Source organism: Lottia gigantea, assembly GCF_000327385.1.
Source record: "Lottia gigantea unplaced genomic scaffold LOTGIsca_52, whole genome shotgun sequence".
In the NCBI taxonomy this organism is placed as follows: Eukaryota; Metazoa; Mollusca; class Gastropoda; family Lottiidae; genus Lottia; species Lottia gigantea.
The window spans coordinates 1,742,372-1,759,569 of NW_008709781.1; the positions used below are offsets into that span (position 1 = coordinate 1,742,372).

Consider the following 17,198-nt stretch of genomic DNA (forward strand, 5'->3'; position numbering starts at 1 on the left):
GAGATTAGTTCTTTCAGCTGTGTTACTGCAAACTGGTAACTATTATTACTTTGTGACCTGTTTCTGAGACTAAGGTATACCAATGGCGAACGTTTCCATTTAATAAATCTCAATTCGTGTCCAGTTCCAGGCCTCCAGGCTGAGTTTGATTAAGACTAGTTGTGCATAGTATGCCGGTTTAAATCTAGAACAGCGCTTAATATCTTTGATATATTCAATCTATTTGAAATTACTTCTGAGAAATCTTGACTCAGTTGACTGTATATATGTACCTTGTTTGGCATTTTCAATAATTTTCGCTATAACACCTTGCGTAACACATTAAATGCTTTGCTATAGTATAATCAATGGGAACAATGGATGACTATCAATGAGTTTCCTGCAACACCCATCAAACTCTCACCGAAGACTTCCTTCCTTAAAACACACCATATAGGCACAAACATTGGCAGGTCTTTTCTAAATTGTCATATAATACTGATAATACTTCCATTGAAATTTAATTCTAACATAAAACATAACCTGTTTACAATACAAAAACACAACTAAACCTATTTCTAAAATATGTACATTAACAAAAATATACATAAGATCAATTGGTCCAGCCAAATAATATCACGAATCATATGTACATTCTAAATATATATCTTAAATTCATTTAGCAGATTTTCATTTTATTTGTGAACAACATTTAATGTAAATAGCAATCATATTTATTAATCTATGCTCTTCAAGCACATAATAAGAATCATATCAAAATTTCTTTTGGCTTATGGTCGTTTTTAACATTCAATTTGTAAATGGAAAAGAAAAAGCAAGACAGGTTCATCTAATTTTATAGTAAAGGTATAGAATTTTGAGTTTTTCAATCATGTCTACATCAATCTATTAATTATATATATGTACAAGAAATATTACACATAAATCCAAACAATATACAGGACATATTTCAATATAAAATATAAACTCTACAATTGATGTACTGAGAACTATTTTAACAGTAAAAATATTTTATTATTGTAAAATGTAAACTAAATATATTTGATCCCCAGCAGAAAAACAGAAATGCTTTCTTAATGAGATTAAAACCTCCAAATTTCAATTCAGGTATAGGATAAATAATTTCCTCATAAGCATGAAGCAAATTGTGATCTCTTGGACTTGTCAACATGGAAATAATGTCTTTCATTGACAAATTTAGGCAAATATCCTGAAATGCTAGCAGTGCCACTAACATAGTATGTATAATCTCATGAATGAAATATTGGTAATTCTGGAAACTCTAAGAGTGTCAGGAATCCATATAATAATCTTCTTGAAACAGATCTTCCCTTTCTACTACATATCTAAAATAAGAAAGGAGTAAGAAGGTTTTTTTTGGTATTATGTAGAATATTATTGCCAAGGATAATCTAAGAGAAATAGCTAACTGCAAGTTCTAAACTCATGATTTATTAAAAGCTGTTTTAACTTCAGCAATAACAGATTAAAACCAACATATCATTAGTAAAGAAAAAATAAGACATCAAAAGATAAAAATTATTTTTTGATGATATCTCAATGATCTATTGCCATCGTTATTGTCACAAACTAAAACAAAATGATAAAGTTTTGCATAGACCACAGTATATTAAATAAGTCATAATGACACAAAACTGTTAAAGCTTTGACATGAAAACGTGGCATTAAAGCAATACATAAACAGAATATATGACAACCTTGGATTTAAGGGATGGATACTGGCAAGTCATGGCCTTGGGAGCAAAACATTGGAAATGAGATACTTACTGTAGAAAACTATCCACTAATTTCATCAGAATATCAGTTCTAGGTTGATCTATGTTCATCTTATTCACTAAACTTGGAAATTTAACTGCAAATACATGGTTGACATAAAAGAAAAACTATTTTGATCTTAAAAAATGTTCCATATCATAAAGAATGAGTTGAATTTCTTTTCATTCAGATGAGATTTATAACTGATGCAATAATTCTTGATGTCATTTTATAATCATTTGAATCCTTTTTTATATCTATTCCTTAAATTTTTACTTACCAAATAATCTTAATAAATGATGAATACCATAGATTTGAGATGGTTGTATTTGAGATTCACTTTGGACACCAGATGGTAATAGTTTCCATGACAACAAACTGTCAATCATCTCTGACCGATGATCATCATGAGGATGAAAACCATTACCATTACTAGATGTAGGAGGAGCATTGAAAATGTTTTGATTGCAAGATTGCACATTTAAATTGAAACTTATTTCATTATCACTACCAGGTTCAGTTTTGATTTCTACTGTAGGTGGTGAACTAACTGTTCTTTTTGATCTTGCACCAGTCTTACGACCCCTTGGATGACTCTTTGGAGTCTCTTCATGAATAGATCTTCGAGTTATTCTTCTAATAGAGAGATCATCTGATGAATCACTATCAGAATCATGTTGAGATGATCGTGTTGGAGATTGTATTTTAGATTTTTTCCTTTCAGGTTCATAACTTTGACTGAAAATAGAAAGCAGATTAACACAAATGAAAAATGCACTTAAACATAACCCACAAGTTGCAGTCATTAAAAAGAACAATAACAAGATGTGTCAACTGCTGTCAATGCTTCAGATATAGACACTAAATTTAACATACACTAATACTGGAAAAAAATAAAAACCCGCTTTCACAAACCAATCAAGATCTTGCAGGATGGTAAAACCATTAAAGGAGTCATTTGTGAACTTCTCCCTTTACCACTACTATCAAAATTACAAATAACTAGTTACCTTTCCTGATGAAGAATTTGTGGTGTAATTGTTTTACATATTCTCTTATATTGATCTTTTTCATCATTATATAACAGTAATATTGGTAAAGTGAAGTCGAAACATATTCTAATACCATCTACCATTTCTTTACATAATGGAATCCTATTATTACAAAAAAGGCATTGTCAGTACTCAGTAACTTCATAATGACCAACTACCAAAATCTAAAATATCTATGATATTATGAAGAAATCTAAAATCACAAAAGCAGTGAGCATACTTTATTATTACTCTAATGTCAAAAGAAAGTCTGATATTAAAGTCAAATTTTGATTATGAAAATATGTAATTATTCATATGCATCAGCTGGAAAAAACGAATAAGGACGCAGGCTGAAAATAGATCAGTTGTGTGAGTCTGACTCTGAGTAACATCATAATTCAACTTTGTTTTAATATTTCTAATTAACATATTGTATAAATGCATATGAACATGCATAACTTACCATCTACCAGGAGCATGGTTCCAACTATCAGAGCTGTTACTCCTTGATTTCTCTCTTTCACCAGGATCTGACAGCAAATTAAAACAGTAATTCTTCACAAAACTCTCTAATATATCAATAACATTCGGCTGAACTGGTAATTTTAGTAACTGAAATAGAGATTCAAATAAAAAATATTTATTCTATAGACAAAGTTTATCAGGTGTTATATACATAGTATCTATGTTTGTGCCCCTGGTTCATTTTGGTATAATAGACCTCATACTGACTATGAAAAATGAACAGTTTACTATTGTGCGTATTATCATAAGTGGCATGCATACATTATTTTATACCCTAGTTTTGTTTTTGTTAAGGATGTTTCAAAGCCTAAAAATAAATCTTAATACATACCTTATCTTTATAATGTATTAAATAATAGTCATCTTCTAATCTTTGTTTAATACGATCAGGTAAAATAACTTCTACTGGATCATGTGTCGGCTACAATGGAAATATAACTACATTTAAATCTGTTCTTACACTTGGTAACTTTGCAGTCTACAGTCTGTTACCTTGAAATAAGTGCAGTCTACAGTCTGTTACTTCGAAATATGTGCAGTCCACAGTCTGTAAATTTGAAAATATGTGCAGTATATATGTCAAAAGTGACATGAAAGTCAAAAAAACTAAAATTTTATAACGTGACTAATACTAACAGTTCATTAACCCAATACACGAGTCCTTTATCAATAATAAAAGAAGCAACTTCTTAAATACATGTATTTCTAATCAGAATGAACTGAATGAAAACCAACTCATTTCAATTTCCTTTCTTAGTTTTCTGAAGAGTCAAGCCATGTGTCTGAGTATAATGAAAGGTACATGCAATGTTCTACCTGTTTAGGTGGTTGTGGATAATCAGGAACTGAATCAGGACTCTGTAATATAAAAATTGAATTTCATAGTACCTTGTCTATTCAAACCTCTTAATATAACAACTTTCTGAATTTCAGTAAAAGTGGCTATCATATAAATATAAGTCAATGATATAAGATAGCCAAAAAGGATAAATAACCAACCTCTTTTAAATCATTATCAGAATTTTCAGATGATACATCATCATCATAATGTCCATCATCTAATTTACTAGAATTATCATCATCATGACCATTATCATCAGACAACTCTTCATTATCAAATTTCTTTAAAATCTCATCAATTTTACGAGTTCTGTTTCCCTTCGATTGACTGAAATATGAAAGATGAAATGATATCATATTTTTCTTAGTCTATGTTTTTTTTCCAGTGAGATAGGTAATAAATCAAAAAGATTTAATAGGAATGTAAATGACTTTTTGGTCCATTACAATACTTACTTTTTCTTTGCAGTTTCTGCCAATTTCTTCATCAGTAAACGATTTTCATCAGTACTCTTCAGAATGAATTCTTCACTTACAATTCTATCCCAGCTGAAAGGAAAAAGTTGATAACTCAGGGTCAAGGGCTTTACTGCTTCACTTAAACTTGGTATAGACAGGAAAATCATTTAAATTGTGCATAATGTTTACATCGATGTCAAATGATGAATTATTGGCTAATCTTGGAATTGGAAAACGCTATAATATATCTCTGATAATATGCAAATGTGCTAAATCAAAGTGAGCACAACTGCAATTATCATATTCGATTCATCTAGGCTACCTATCGGAGAATGGTTCTGCTTACCTGCTATTCCAGCCCTGAAAGTGAATGTGATAACCAGGAATCTTTTTACCATCTTTATCTTTCAAACTCTGTAAATCCAGAACCTGCAAGGATAATGTCACACTTTCATTAAAAAAAAATTGATAGATTTCAAGCAAAAGAAGCTGGTAAAGTTTGTAGTAAAATCAATCAGTCCTTTAAACATGTTATGTATTCCTGGTGGTGTATTCTCGAAACGATCTGAGCGGTAGGATGTCCTAAGTTCTTATCTTCTAACATTGATCCTCGGACATCCTAGTGCTAAGATCATTTCGAGAATACATGGCCTGGCTTTTGTTCAACGACACAAGAGTGTGAAATGTAGGACTACTATAATATAGTCAAATAGGTCTCAGGGACTTCAGTAAGGATGCTTATGCATTATTTTACAGTATAGTAGGCTATTTATTATAAAACTGATGTAAATTATAGTCATGGACTTAGTCTAATGCATTCATCAATAATGTCAAAGCCAGTTGCAGTAGAATTCCTTCATTTTATGACAATAATGCCAATGGTCCTGAATAATTTCTAATACTCTATAGGCCTATACTATAGGCTAATATAGTTATAGGAATAGTTTGATATGACAGTCAGATACCTTAGCATCATAAAGAACTTTTGCTTTTGTTGGATCAGGCTCAAAACATAATACAAGCTCCCCCACGATGAATGTATATTTTAGACCACGGGTTGACATTTGGTCGTGTGCCTTTCAGATCATTGAAAATCGCAAATATTCGACGGATCAAAATGTAAACAAAAGAAGGTACGCGCTCTAATTTCTAATTTCCATTCTATTGCTTTGTGGTTGTCGTAATATATTTGACGTTTGTCTTGGTTATCAAGTTCTCAATGAAACATGAACCCAATCATGTCTGGACAATCAAACCATGCAACCAAACTATATGATCGATTGAATATTATCAGAATTATGCTGGGTTAGGTTGTTCTTTCAAACGATTCGATAGATACAAGAAATAAGAAACGATTTTCTCAGTTTCATAAAGAAGGAAAGAAATTGAAGTTGTAGATACGACAACCAAATATGAAATTCAGTAACTAGTAAGTACAAACCAACATTCCCCCCTATTCCATAATTATCTAAAAATAAAACCCTTCATAGTGCCCAACCTGCTTCCTCTCACCTGACCTTATTAGGAATTTTATAGACTTCGGTTATTTGACATTGATGGTCAAGTTACTGTCATTTTTTAACCACGACTCTACTTCCTCTGCATTTTGACTACCGTGCTACTTGTTTTGTCCAATTCTGGGGTCATCATCCTAGGTTCAAATAGGCTAGAGGAACAATGTTAATCTTGACTTTTATATTTTACTTATGTAAAAACGAAAGTATTTTTTTTTAAATTTTCAGGATCAGAAATCTGAAGGAAACAATAGAGTTAGCAAGAGTTCTCATTCCAAAATTCGCCTTAGCTGTATAGGCTATAGTTTGTAATTTGTAAAACACACCCACCATATAACTGCACACAAATCACAGACCACGTGACTCAATGGCTCTATTTTTAAAATGGCGAATGTCAGAATCTTTTGAACTCTGACACATTGAACTTATAAGTAAAGTATTGAAGTTACTTTTGATTATCAGTGTGAGAGAACCCTTGGTAATTTCTTTGTATCGGTTAGTCTACTGTCAACTTTACAGAGCACCTATTTTCATAGTTCGATTAAAGCCTGAACCAGCTTTGCATGTATTATTGTTTGTTTACATTTTTTACCTTCTGAACTTGCCTAGACCTGCTTACTATATAACGTTCATACTTTAAGATGGTACTTATAGACATATGATTTAGGCTAAGATCATGAGTACGTTTTATCAATAGATTACACACAGATTGATCCAGATAACAGCAAACACGTCCATACCAAATGAGCAAGTCTAATTTTATTGGGTTGTCCATTGGCATTGGCATTGCAAGGATGTGTTCTGCAATTTCAAAGTAACTTAAATGAAGAAAAAAATCAGATTAGTGTAAAACAATTGAATTGAATTTTTTTCTCTCTCTTCAGTAAACTGGCTTTAAAATTAGAAAAATGGATCTTAGTAATTTGAGTGAAGACTCTGATATAGGTAAGTAGGCTACCAGTACCTGGGTAAAATATATATAAAAGGAATTATCTGTGTGATGAAATTTATACTTGAGAATGTATATTATCTTGAACCATTTGAAATCCTATAGGAAGCCCTGATTCTGTCCCCATTGCTTAGGTGCACAATAGTAGGACGTAAAACTCCATTAATTTAATTTCATTGTGTCCCCATTGCAACGATCAGTGAAAAAGACATTTAAAGAATTCAAACCCTGAACATACTAAAAATTTCCAAATTTTTCCAGACCGGTACTAATTTTTTTCTCTCTCACAGATGCAATATTGACCCCAATAGAATCTCCACAACATGTCAGTCATGGCCAGTTTATAGAATCTGACAGTGTCTCCGAGTTATTCTTCTTAGACAAACCCAAGCCAAAATTGACAAAACAAAAAATTAAATCTGCAGCAGCCAAACAGAAAGCTCCATCAGCCCGACCTAAAAAACCTAACATATCATCTCGATACCAGAAATACACATCAGAATCAGATCAAGGTTAGTAAGCTCATAAAGTATTTAAAGAATAAGTTTTGACATTTCTCTAATTAATTCTGCACAAGCAATTAAAGAGTGAGTATGCACCAATTTACTTGGTATATTTAACACTATCCATATGAAGCTTATAGTCTCAAAGCAGATTAGTAAAGGAAGTCTGTTAACGACTGTATTAATAGAGACTATCTATCTATTGTACTGTAGATCTTCCTGTTAATGGTAGTGAAATGAAAGAAATCTATAAAGAATTACAAGCTATTAGTGATAAATTAAAGGTTTGTAATTTCAAAATGCCTATCCAAATATTGTGGATTGATTATGACACAGTTTAGATTTATGTAATGCATACAGTATTTACAAGATGTAGATTTTCATTTCATTAACTGTCTCTATTGGATAATCTATTTTAATGGTAGAATCAAGATTTGTTTATTGTTTTAAAATCTTGATGAAATATTCTGAATTTATCTGAATCCTTAGTGTGTTAATTTCTATGTCTGTTGTATATTGTTGTAGAGGGAGAATCAGATATTACATGAAAGAGAAGAGAAACTCAAAGAAAGAGAAAGACTGGTAGCTATTTCTCAAACAAACATACAAACAATATCAGATCATCAAGTCAGACAGAGATTACAAATAATACAAAAGGTATAAATAAGTTTTATGGAGTTCTGTTGACTTGACTGGTTTTTTTTTGTTGCTCATTTTCCCAATATTAGACCTGGACTTAAGTCACCACTTCCATTGTCGCTTATTTAGTCTTTTATGTGGTGATATGAAAAAAATTTTAAACAGTCAATTAAGAATTATAGATGTAAACTAATATCATTGATGTTTGTTGTGTGTTTTGCAGACACCAACATGTATTTGCACCATTCTGATTTCCCTTGGTTGCAGTTCCTGTAATTTCTTAAGATATATTTGGCTCAATCAATGAAAAGATGGGCAGCTGCTTCAACTAATTATATTGTCTTAGCTCTTTTTAAATAAGTTTCAACTGGATCATTTTGAATGAGTTTAAATGTTATGCTTAATTTCTACTCCTAAGGAACATAAGGAAGAAATAGAGCAGCTAGAATTAACAATAAAAGAGAGATCGAAGGAAAATAAGAGATTAAAAGATAGTTTTGAAACTTTAAAACAAGCTAATGATGCTTTAAGAAAAGAGGTAAGACTCGATATTCTTGCTGTCTCCTATTCATATATCTCATACACGAAATCAAATGGACAATGCTGTCAACACTTTGAAGATATAACTTTAATCATGAAACCTGTCAAGAAAGCAAACTCCATTAACATTAGTCTGAAAGTCAACTGGGAGATTCAGTATGAAGATTGTCACTCATCTCATACTGCTGATAAGTGTCTGGATGATGCCACAGACTATGATTCACCTTACCTTACACCAGATATCAATGTGTATTAGGTAGATATATATCTTCATTATTTGTATAGTAGATGTTATTTTATTTTTAGATGGATATTTTACAACAAGGATATGATAAACTAGAGAAACAAGCAATCACTAGTCAATCTAGACTGATTAATTTACAAGTATGTTAAACCTTTCTCATTAAACAATCATTAGTTATATTAAAATGAAAAATGTACTTTTCTGTCTTTTCTAAAATATTTTATGAGCTACCTTGATGAATTGACACAGAAACATTTCCAAATTCGGTAAGTGGGTCTTTTAGGGAGCTGCAATGACCCTGGAATTTAGATGCTAGGTGGCTGATATCCAGTGTTAGATCTCAAAATAGGTCTGGGAGTGATAGCCTGCGAAGGAAAAGGTGTGTTATTGTCTGGTTTTCAGGAAAGTGGTTCTTGCAAAAAAAAATTTAATTGCACACTGGATTTTTATGCTTGTCTTTACCAATAGAAAGAAGGTAGAATAATTAAATATTTTCAATCTTTTAATTATGTTGTCCCATTCCTCATTTCAGAGAAAACATGAATTTGATCAACGTCAATCCAAAGATAAAATTATTCCAGTTCTGGATTCATCAGTGGCTAAATCAATGAAAGCTAAAGAGAGTGAAGAAAGTAGTAGAAAGTCCTGTAAACCGAGTAAATCAACCACCTCTAGTCCAGTGTTAGAAACTATGTCAGTATTACTAGATTGGGTATCAGATGCACACCTTCATCAAACACTCACAGAACAACCAACACAACCATCAGAAAAACTCTCTCAACCTGATTATCTTCAGGAAAAAATTACTAGGGTAGGTGTAGGATCTTTTTTCTCAATTCTAGTACAGTGTGAAATTGCCTATGGCAGATTATTCAGTTTGGCACTTTGCCCAATGTATCCATATCAACGTAACTGCAGTAATTACAACTATATTGAGAGGAGAATCGGTTCACCTAGTCAATATAATACCCTATATATATACCATTAAGCCTAAACATGTTTAAGATATTATGTATTTATTTTGTAGGTTTTACCATCACTAGTAGATTTATTAAAGGAAAACAACCTAGTTAATCTACGTGTATCTTTACCTTGTTTACAGTTTATATACTGGTCATTAGTTCATATTGAAAAATCACAAACTACCACAGTAAGATTTTTTTATTCTCTCTACTATAATTACGTTTCATATCTTTCATTAAATAACAGATCATAACTGCAGAAAGGACCCTAAACAATATATTATATGATAATTTTGACATCCCATTGCATTGTCTTTTTATTAAATAGCATTTCAATATATTTTGAGGTAGAACCCATTAAAGGCCAGTTTAAAATGCATGTACTATGACAATCCATTCATTAAGGTATGGTCCTGGCAGAAAACTATATTCTTTAATTTCAGAAAACCAACATGGTGTCTACATTACGAAGATTAGGAGAAGAGATATATCGACCTCGTGCTCCACATCGTACAGCCGACAGTCCAGATAACTCTTTACACGACTATCGTTATGACAGACGTCAAGACGGACTGTTCTTTCACAGCTGTAATTCACATCTACGTTTTCTTTCATCATTAATCATACTGAAAACATTGTCTCAAGGTAAGTAGATATGTCTTTAACTTTCTGTTAATATCTTTCTTCACCTGTATCTCTGCATCGAGGAACAGCTTGTAGAAAGGATCCTCTTGGACATATTAGGTCTTAACCTTCCTTTTTGGAAAAGTTGTATGGGGATCAGAGGAAAACTTAAGACTGTTGTTTGAATGTTGTATTAAAAACACAATATTTCTTCCAGTTAGAATTGAATGGTGCTTTCTGTTTTCAGCTGATGTATTAGCAATAGTATTTGATACAGTGAAGATAGATTTAAAGTCAGATATGGTTAAAGAATTATTTTTATATTATCAAGCTACTCCAGTTATCTCTTCTTATCTTAAACCTGTTAATAAGGTCTGTAAACTATTTATACATTATACTCACAGAGAAGCCTGTACAATACAAATTGAAACCTCAGTTTACAGGTTTGAGTCTTAAGTGGATGTGCTCTTGGTTAAAACTCAAGGATAGAGTCTGTTAATATTACTTGGCTAGACTTGGTTATAGATCCCAATCTGCTTTATTTGAAGAAGAATTCACATCCACAAAAAAAGTTTTGTATAATATCTAGAAGTCTATGGATGTATGGATGTTCAACATTTGGTTCATAAATAAAATCAATTTCAAATTATACATTGCTTTATTTTGATTGTTTCTTTCAGGTGTTTCTTGGTCAAGCAATAGATATATTTATACAGATGTCAACAGATTCACCATTTGCATCTTCATTTCTAGAGAGTTGTGGTAATGAGTCATGGTTTCGTACTATGGCTATGGTATTAAGAACACCAATACAAGATAATCGTATCATGGACTGTATCAGTATTCTACTACAAAAACTCTCTAAAATCAAGTAAGTGTAATATTTTTAAGGCTATTAAAACTAGATGAGCTCTAGTGAGAAATAAGTGGTTAGCTTATAATCCACAGATAATGAGATGAGACACAACAAAAATTAGCCATGTAAATGTTTTTCTCTGTATTTGGTGAATCTTTTTTTTTTATATATATAACTTCATGAAATTGAAGCTAGTTTTCTTCCTTTAGTTTTAATTTAAAAATATTATTGTTTTACAGATCAAATAAAAAGTATTTTGAAGTATATACTATAACTAGTATTCTACAAGAGATATTAAGAAGTTGTGGAAATGAAAATGCCTTCCTGGCTCTGAATCTAAAATCTATATTATTTAATTTAAACTCTTCATCAAAGTGATTTTAAGTCCCTGATGTTGAAATTTTTGTGCCCTGAAACAAGGGGACAGAACTTTTAAGATGTCTGATTCCAATGTCTATTGTCCCTTTCATCAATTTCAGAACCTCTTTCTGTCTCATTTGATGTCAGCAGCAATTCTGATATGATAAGATTTCTTTTGTTTTTTAACGGAAGCTAAAGTATTGACATATTCTGCTATCTACTAGGGCTGCTCTTAGGAGTTGAATCCAAATCCAAAGCTATTTTTGGATTCTAACTCCATTCAAATGAGCGCCTGGATATTTTCTCTTTTGAAATTGAATAGAACAGATAAAGAATGTATAAGCAATGGAAATTTCATTGTGTTGTCAAGCTACTTTTCTTTTCCGTGCTAGTGCCTTGCTCTTGTAAAACCACTCTGACATGTGAATGATTTTTGAATTGACTATACTAGAGAAATTTAATGATTTGTGTGGTTTGTGGATTATAACCAGCATTATATTTTACCTGTGATAACTTTAAAGTTCATGTTTTTGTATCAGAGTTATATGTATTAAAATATGAATATCCTCAATATTCAGTGTTCTTAATTTTTGTATCTTGATGAAAATGATAGCCGAATTTCAAATATCAAATCAAATATTAACAGCTCCCTTTTCAAATTATGTTAAACATGTGATTGCGCTCGAGAAACGAAAGAACAATAAAGGAATTCTGTAAATGAGATTAGCATTGACCGGTACGTTTTTGTAATGTTAATTATTTTGGGTACGTTTTTGTTGCATGACCGGAAGTGGATATTCAACATGGCGGAGAAAACAAACTTTGTAAATACCGAAAAGATAAGAACGCTAATAGAATCTTCATTGAAAAGTGCAAACACTTGTACTCTTGATAGAAATTATGGGAGGGCTTTTGCCCATTATCTTTTAGTGTTGAAATTGAATGACACGCTCAAGCAGTCACTTAAAACTGACTTCACCTATGTAATGAGAGAATGGACAGAAGAACTGGAAAGACAAGACAGAATAGAAGATCTATTCAAATGTTATGAACAAGCCTGTGAAGTTTTTCCAGAATGTGAAACTGCCCTTAATAATATAGGAGCTCAGTTATTTAGGTTAGTTAAGTTGCCCTTGCTCTATATCCTATAAGAAAAAATAAATATCTAATTATTCCCTTGTAACTGCAAAGGTCCCTGTCGAAATACTGTAGTGTCACGGATGATATTTCGGCTCCATATGACTACCAGTGATCTAAAGAGGCTCCAAAAACTGAGGCATGCTCAACAATTTGCCCATTCATAATACAGTAATCTTACTGATAAATGTTCTACATATTTCTATTATTACTTATCCATTTGGTAAATGGTAAAGTTATCTTTTGTAGACTAGGTTATATTGATGAAGGAGCTTTATATATCAGAAAAGCACTTCGTATAGCTCCTGAATATGTTGCTGCACGTCAGAATTTAGAAAATATTTGCAGTTTTTTGGTGGACAGATGGCACTTTCGTATGCTGAATGATACCATCCGAAATGAAGCCTACAGAAGGGTTATTAAAGATGTTGTGTCTGAGGGAAATAGTTCTATACTAGATATTGGTGCTGGAACTGGATTGCTGAGGTTTGACAATATTTACTCAGTTTCAAATTGGTATTTTAAGCTACTGAGAGATTCCAGAATTTTTACAAAGAATCTACTCATCCATATATTATTAGATAAAATGACGAAAGTTGACTTCAAAAGTCAAATTATATATTTCTTAAAAAGTTATATATTTAATGCAATCAATGGTTCTATTTTTTTTAGTATATACTGTGTAGAAGCAGGCTATAAGAATATTTATGCATGTGAGAGATCTAAAACCATGCATGATGTTGCTCAAGATGTATTGAAGTTTAATGGTGTTGATCAATATATAAAACTGTTGTGTAAGAATTCAACTGATCTCAAGATTCCATCAGATATTCCTGAAAAGTGAGTTAAATTATAACCAAATACTCCTATTACTTATGCCAAAATTTCATAATAGCTTCAGCATGTCCTACCATTTCTAATCTTTGTGGTTCGGCAGATGTCTCTGTCATTCAGAGTACAGTATATTTAGCAATGGCCCATTTGTCCATATCATGTTATTGATTCGTAATACCATAAATAAGGGTACTTACTTATATTGATAATTTGTCTTTTTTAGAGTGGATGTTATAGTAACAGAAACATTTGATGCAGGTTTATTTGGAGAACATATTTTATCTACTCTAGACCATGCCATAAAACAACTTGTAACATCCAACAAGGTGGGTACACTACTTATACTTGTTGTGATGTTAATATTAACCATACAGGAAGCAGGGTGATTATTAAATAATGATAAATGACCTGTGTTATACAATATTGGAACAGAATGCTGTTTACATAATGAGGAATAAAGAACAATATAAAAAAATCATGCTATCATGTACAGTTATGTGATATATCTGATTATTTTCAGAAGCCATGTGTTATACCAGCCAGTGCCTCAGTATATATTTGTGCTATTGAATCAGAAGCTATCTTGAACAAAAATAGGTAAGTTTACATGACAATAAAGTACAAAAATAACAATATTGCTGCATAAATTATTAACCAATTGCTGTTTACACAGTACTTATGATTTCTGAGTGGGTCTTTCCATGATATTTCAATGTGAGAGTGTCTTGATTTGGATCTGTTCAAGTCCTAATTCCAATTGTAAAAGATTTTTGGTATCCCTCCCTAGGTTCCTTTATCCAGTTGTTCAGAATGTTGATCTACATGGGATTTCTATAAACTGTAAAACAACTATGGTAGATGATGAACCCTATACAACAGAAGATCTTTCCAGTATTCGAGGAGGTTACATTGAGTTATCTGCCCCTGTGTGTCTGCTGTCCGTTGAGTTTTGTAATTCATCGCAAATAGAGAAACTTTTGAATGGTATCAGCTTGAGAAAATCTTTGAAAGTTACAAAAACTGGACGTCTTGATGCTATAGTTTTATGGTTTGATCTTCACCTTGGTAAGGATGTTACCATAACAACCAAACCTGATACTGCTAATTGCTGGGAACAAGCTTTATATCCTGTCTTACCAGGACATTTTTCTTCCAAAGGTAAGCATTCATAAAGATATTGTGAAGAATTTTTTCTCTTTAATTTTAATCCAATATCAACTTCGTATTTAATTGATGATAATAGCAAAATTGTGGTATGGAATATTTTGTAATATATATGAGCTATGATGGCATGCATTGCTTCAAGATGCCTGGTGAAATAAATGAAGTTTGATTTATTTGGAAGCAAAATGAATGTTTCAAAAGCTGTATTCAAATTTCAATAACTGCATTGTTGCATTTTTTCAGACAACATTCATCTAGATGTACAGGAAGGTGGAGAAATAGTTTTAGATTGTCAGTTACAAAATAGTCAACTCAAAATAAAATGTTGTGAAATAGATAAAGATTTTATATCCAAAAAAGACTGTGAGAGTACAGATTCCTATTTATTTGAACATTCAGAAATTCAAATGTTAAATGACATTAGTTCAAACAGAATCTTTTTTCAAGCATTAGAAAGATTACGATTGGCTAGAAACCTTAAAAATCTGTCTTTACTGGACATTTGTCAAGGGTTGTCTCCTCTTGGTCTGCAATCGGCTATATTGGGATATTCAGATGTGTGTGTGTGTTGTGAAGAAGATAAGAAAGAATGTTTAAGAAGATTATGTGAAGTAAATGATATGAAAGATAAAGTTATGATAATGAATCAAGAAGAATTACGATGTAGTGAAGAAGGATATGATGTTATAACGTGTGATTTGGTCGAATCATGTGGGGTGTTTAAACAACAAATACTAGAGGAGATAGCATTATTAAGGTGAACATTATGTTTATGTGCTTATCTGGGCATCAAAATTCTTCTTACCTTGAGGAAGATTCCAATCCATGACACCTAACAAACTATCCATCTCACAACCGAATGGGCTATTCTTAGATTGAGAATTTGCCTTTAATGTTTGAGTAACAGCAGACAAACCTCAGTTGTAGGATCTATAGTTATCGCATAACCACATCACATGTTTACTAGGCAGGACATTCTGAAATATTCGAGTAACTAGCACAAATTTGAATAGTTTCATGTATTGGGCAAGAGTCACTCAATCCAAATTTGACTCAGCCTTTTTCCAGAGCTTCATAAGTAAAATATATTTTTACATAAGGGTTCATATACTCTTACTTTTTACAGAGTAACATCTTTAAGAGAACATGGTATAATATTACCAGAAAGAGTTAAAATCTATGGTATTTGTATAGAGTCTAGTGATTTAGTAAAAGTCAGTCGAGTTATCAGTGATCAACAAACATCAGGCTATCATATAGCACAGTTTATTAATGATTTTCAGGTAGGTATATCAGTATTTATATTGGTCACAATACTCACCACTGTCTTGAGCATAAATTATTCTCTATAATGTGCATCATACTGTCATTAAATTGATGAGAATACCTTTGTTTGAAATTTATTGCTTGTAAGATTTTACATATGAGTTTGGAGAACAAAATTTATGGGTTTGAAATAAATTTATTTCTGTTGTTATTTTGGTGAAACAGTTTATAATGTCTAATATTATAACATTTTTTTATACTCAAACTGTAAGCACAACCATGGTATGAGGCTAAAGAGTCACAATAAATAACATAAAATCTTATGTAGTTCTGGTTTTTTTTTTCAGAGTACCTCACATGTGGAGATTGATCTTCATACACTAAAACATACTAAATTATCATCAGCTTTCTTATTATTTGACTTTTCTTTAAACCTTGATCAAGAAACAAATCAACCGGCATCATTCTTAGAACAGACTAGCTCTGTCAGTGTAAATATCATAGAATCAGGAACATTTACAGCTATAGTATACTGGTTTGAATTTGTGGTACTGGATGAACTTAAGATATCTAGTCTAGATTATACCAGTCACTGGAAACAAGCAGCTATAATGGCGAAATCTGAGGTCAATGTGAATGAAGGTGAAAATCTAAATCTGATATTTAATTTAGAAAATAGTTGTGTTGAATTAAAATCTATTAAAAAATCCTGAACTATATTTGTCTCATTTTTTTTCACAAAGAAACTCAGTGTGCAAGACAATTTTGCATATAAGAATAACAAATCTCTTGAATTTACTTTGCAGTCTCATTGCACAGAATGAAGTTTAGCTTTGCTGTCTATTTCTTGACATAGTTAATTTAAAAGTAGAGGGTAAAAATATGAATAATATTCATTGCATCCATCTGCACAAAGTAAAAACTTATACTTTTATCAATTGTGTTTTTGAGCAAATAAATATACTATGTCCA

General features: G+C 31.6%; 3 protein-coding genes across 3 annotated transcripts; 2 read left to right on the forward strand and 1 right to left on the reverse strand.

Moving 5' to 3' along the window:
- Positions 1-1,291: 1,291 nt before the first annotated feature.
- Positions 1,292-5,698, reverse strand: LOTGIDRAFT_165646 (hypothetical protein; the record flags this gene model as incomplete). Its single annotated transcript, XM_009062663.1, has 11 exons — positions 1,292-1,346; positions 1,789-1,873; positions 2,057-2,514; positions 2,787-2,930; positions 3,274-3,422; positions 3,667-3,756; positions 4,152-4,193; positions 4,335-4,503; positions 4,632-4,724; positions 4,981-5,063; positions 5,600-5,698. 11 exons carry the CDS (start codon positions 5,696-5,698, stop codon positions 1,292-1,294), a joined length of 1,467 nt encoding a protein of 488 aa, XP_009060911.1.
- Positions 5,699-9,714: 4,016 nt separating this feature from the next.
- Positions 9,715-12,397, forward strand: LOTGIDRAFT_219236 (hypothetical protein; the record flags this gene model as incomplete). The annotated part of the gene is made up of 6 exons (XM_009062664.1): positions 9,715-9,834; positions 10,051-10,173; positions 10,429-10,630; positions 10,857-10,981; positions 11,290-11,480; positions 11,705-12,397. The coding sequence occupies 6 exons, from the start codon at positions 9,715-9,717 to the stop codon at positions 11,841-11,843; spliced, it is 900 nt and encodes a 299-aa protein (XP_009060912.1). The 3' UTR covers positions 11,844-12,397.
- A 276-nt stretch (positions 12,398-12,673) lies between these two features.
- On the forward strand, positions 12,674-16,918 carry LOTGIDRAFT_71709 (hypothetical protein; the record flags this gene model as incomplete). Its single annotated transcript, XM_009062550.1, has 11 exons — positions 12,674-12,942; positions 13,212-13,448; positions 13,635-13,802; positions 13,900-13,985; positions 14,022-14,143; positions 14,320-14,393; positions 14,563-14,926; positions 14,955-15,018; positions 15,204-15,717; positions 16,087-16,243; positions 16,574-16,918. Coding segments are annotated over 11 exons (2,400 nt in total), but the record flags the coding sequence as incomplete, so codon positions are not given.
- Positions 16,919-17,198: the final 280 nt, after the last annotated feature.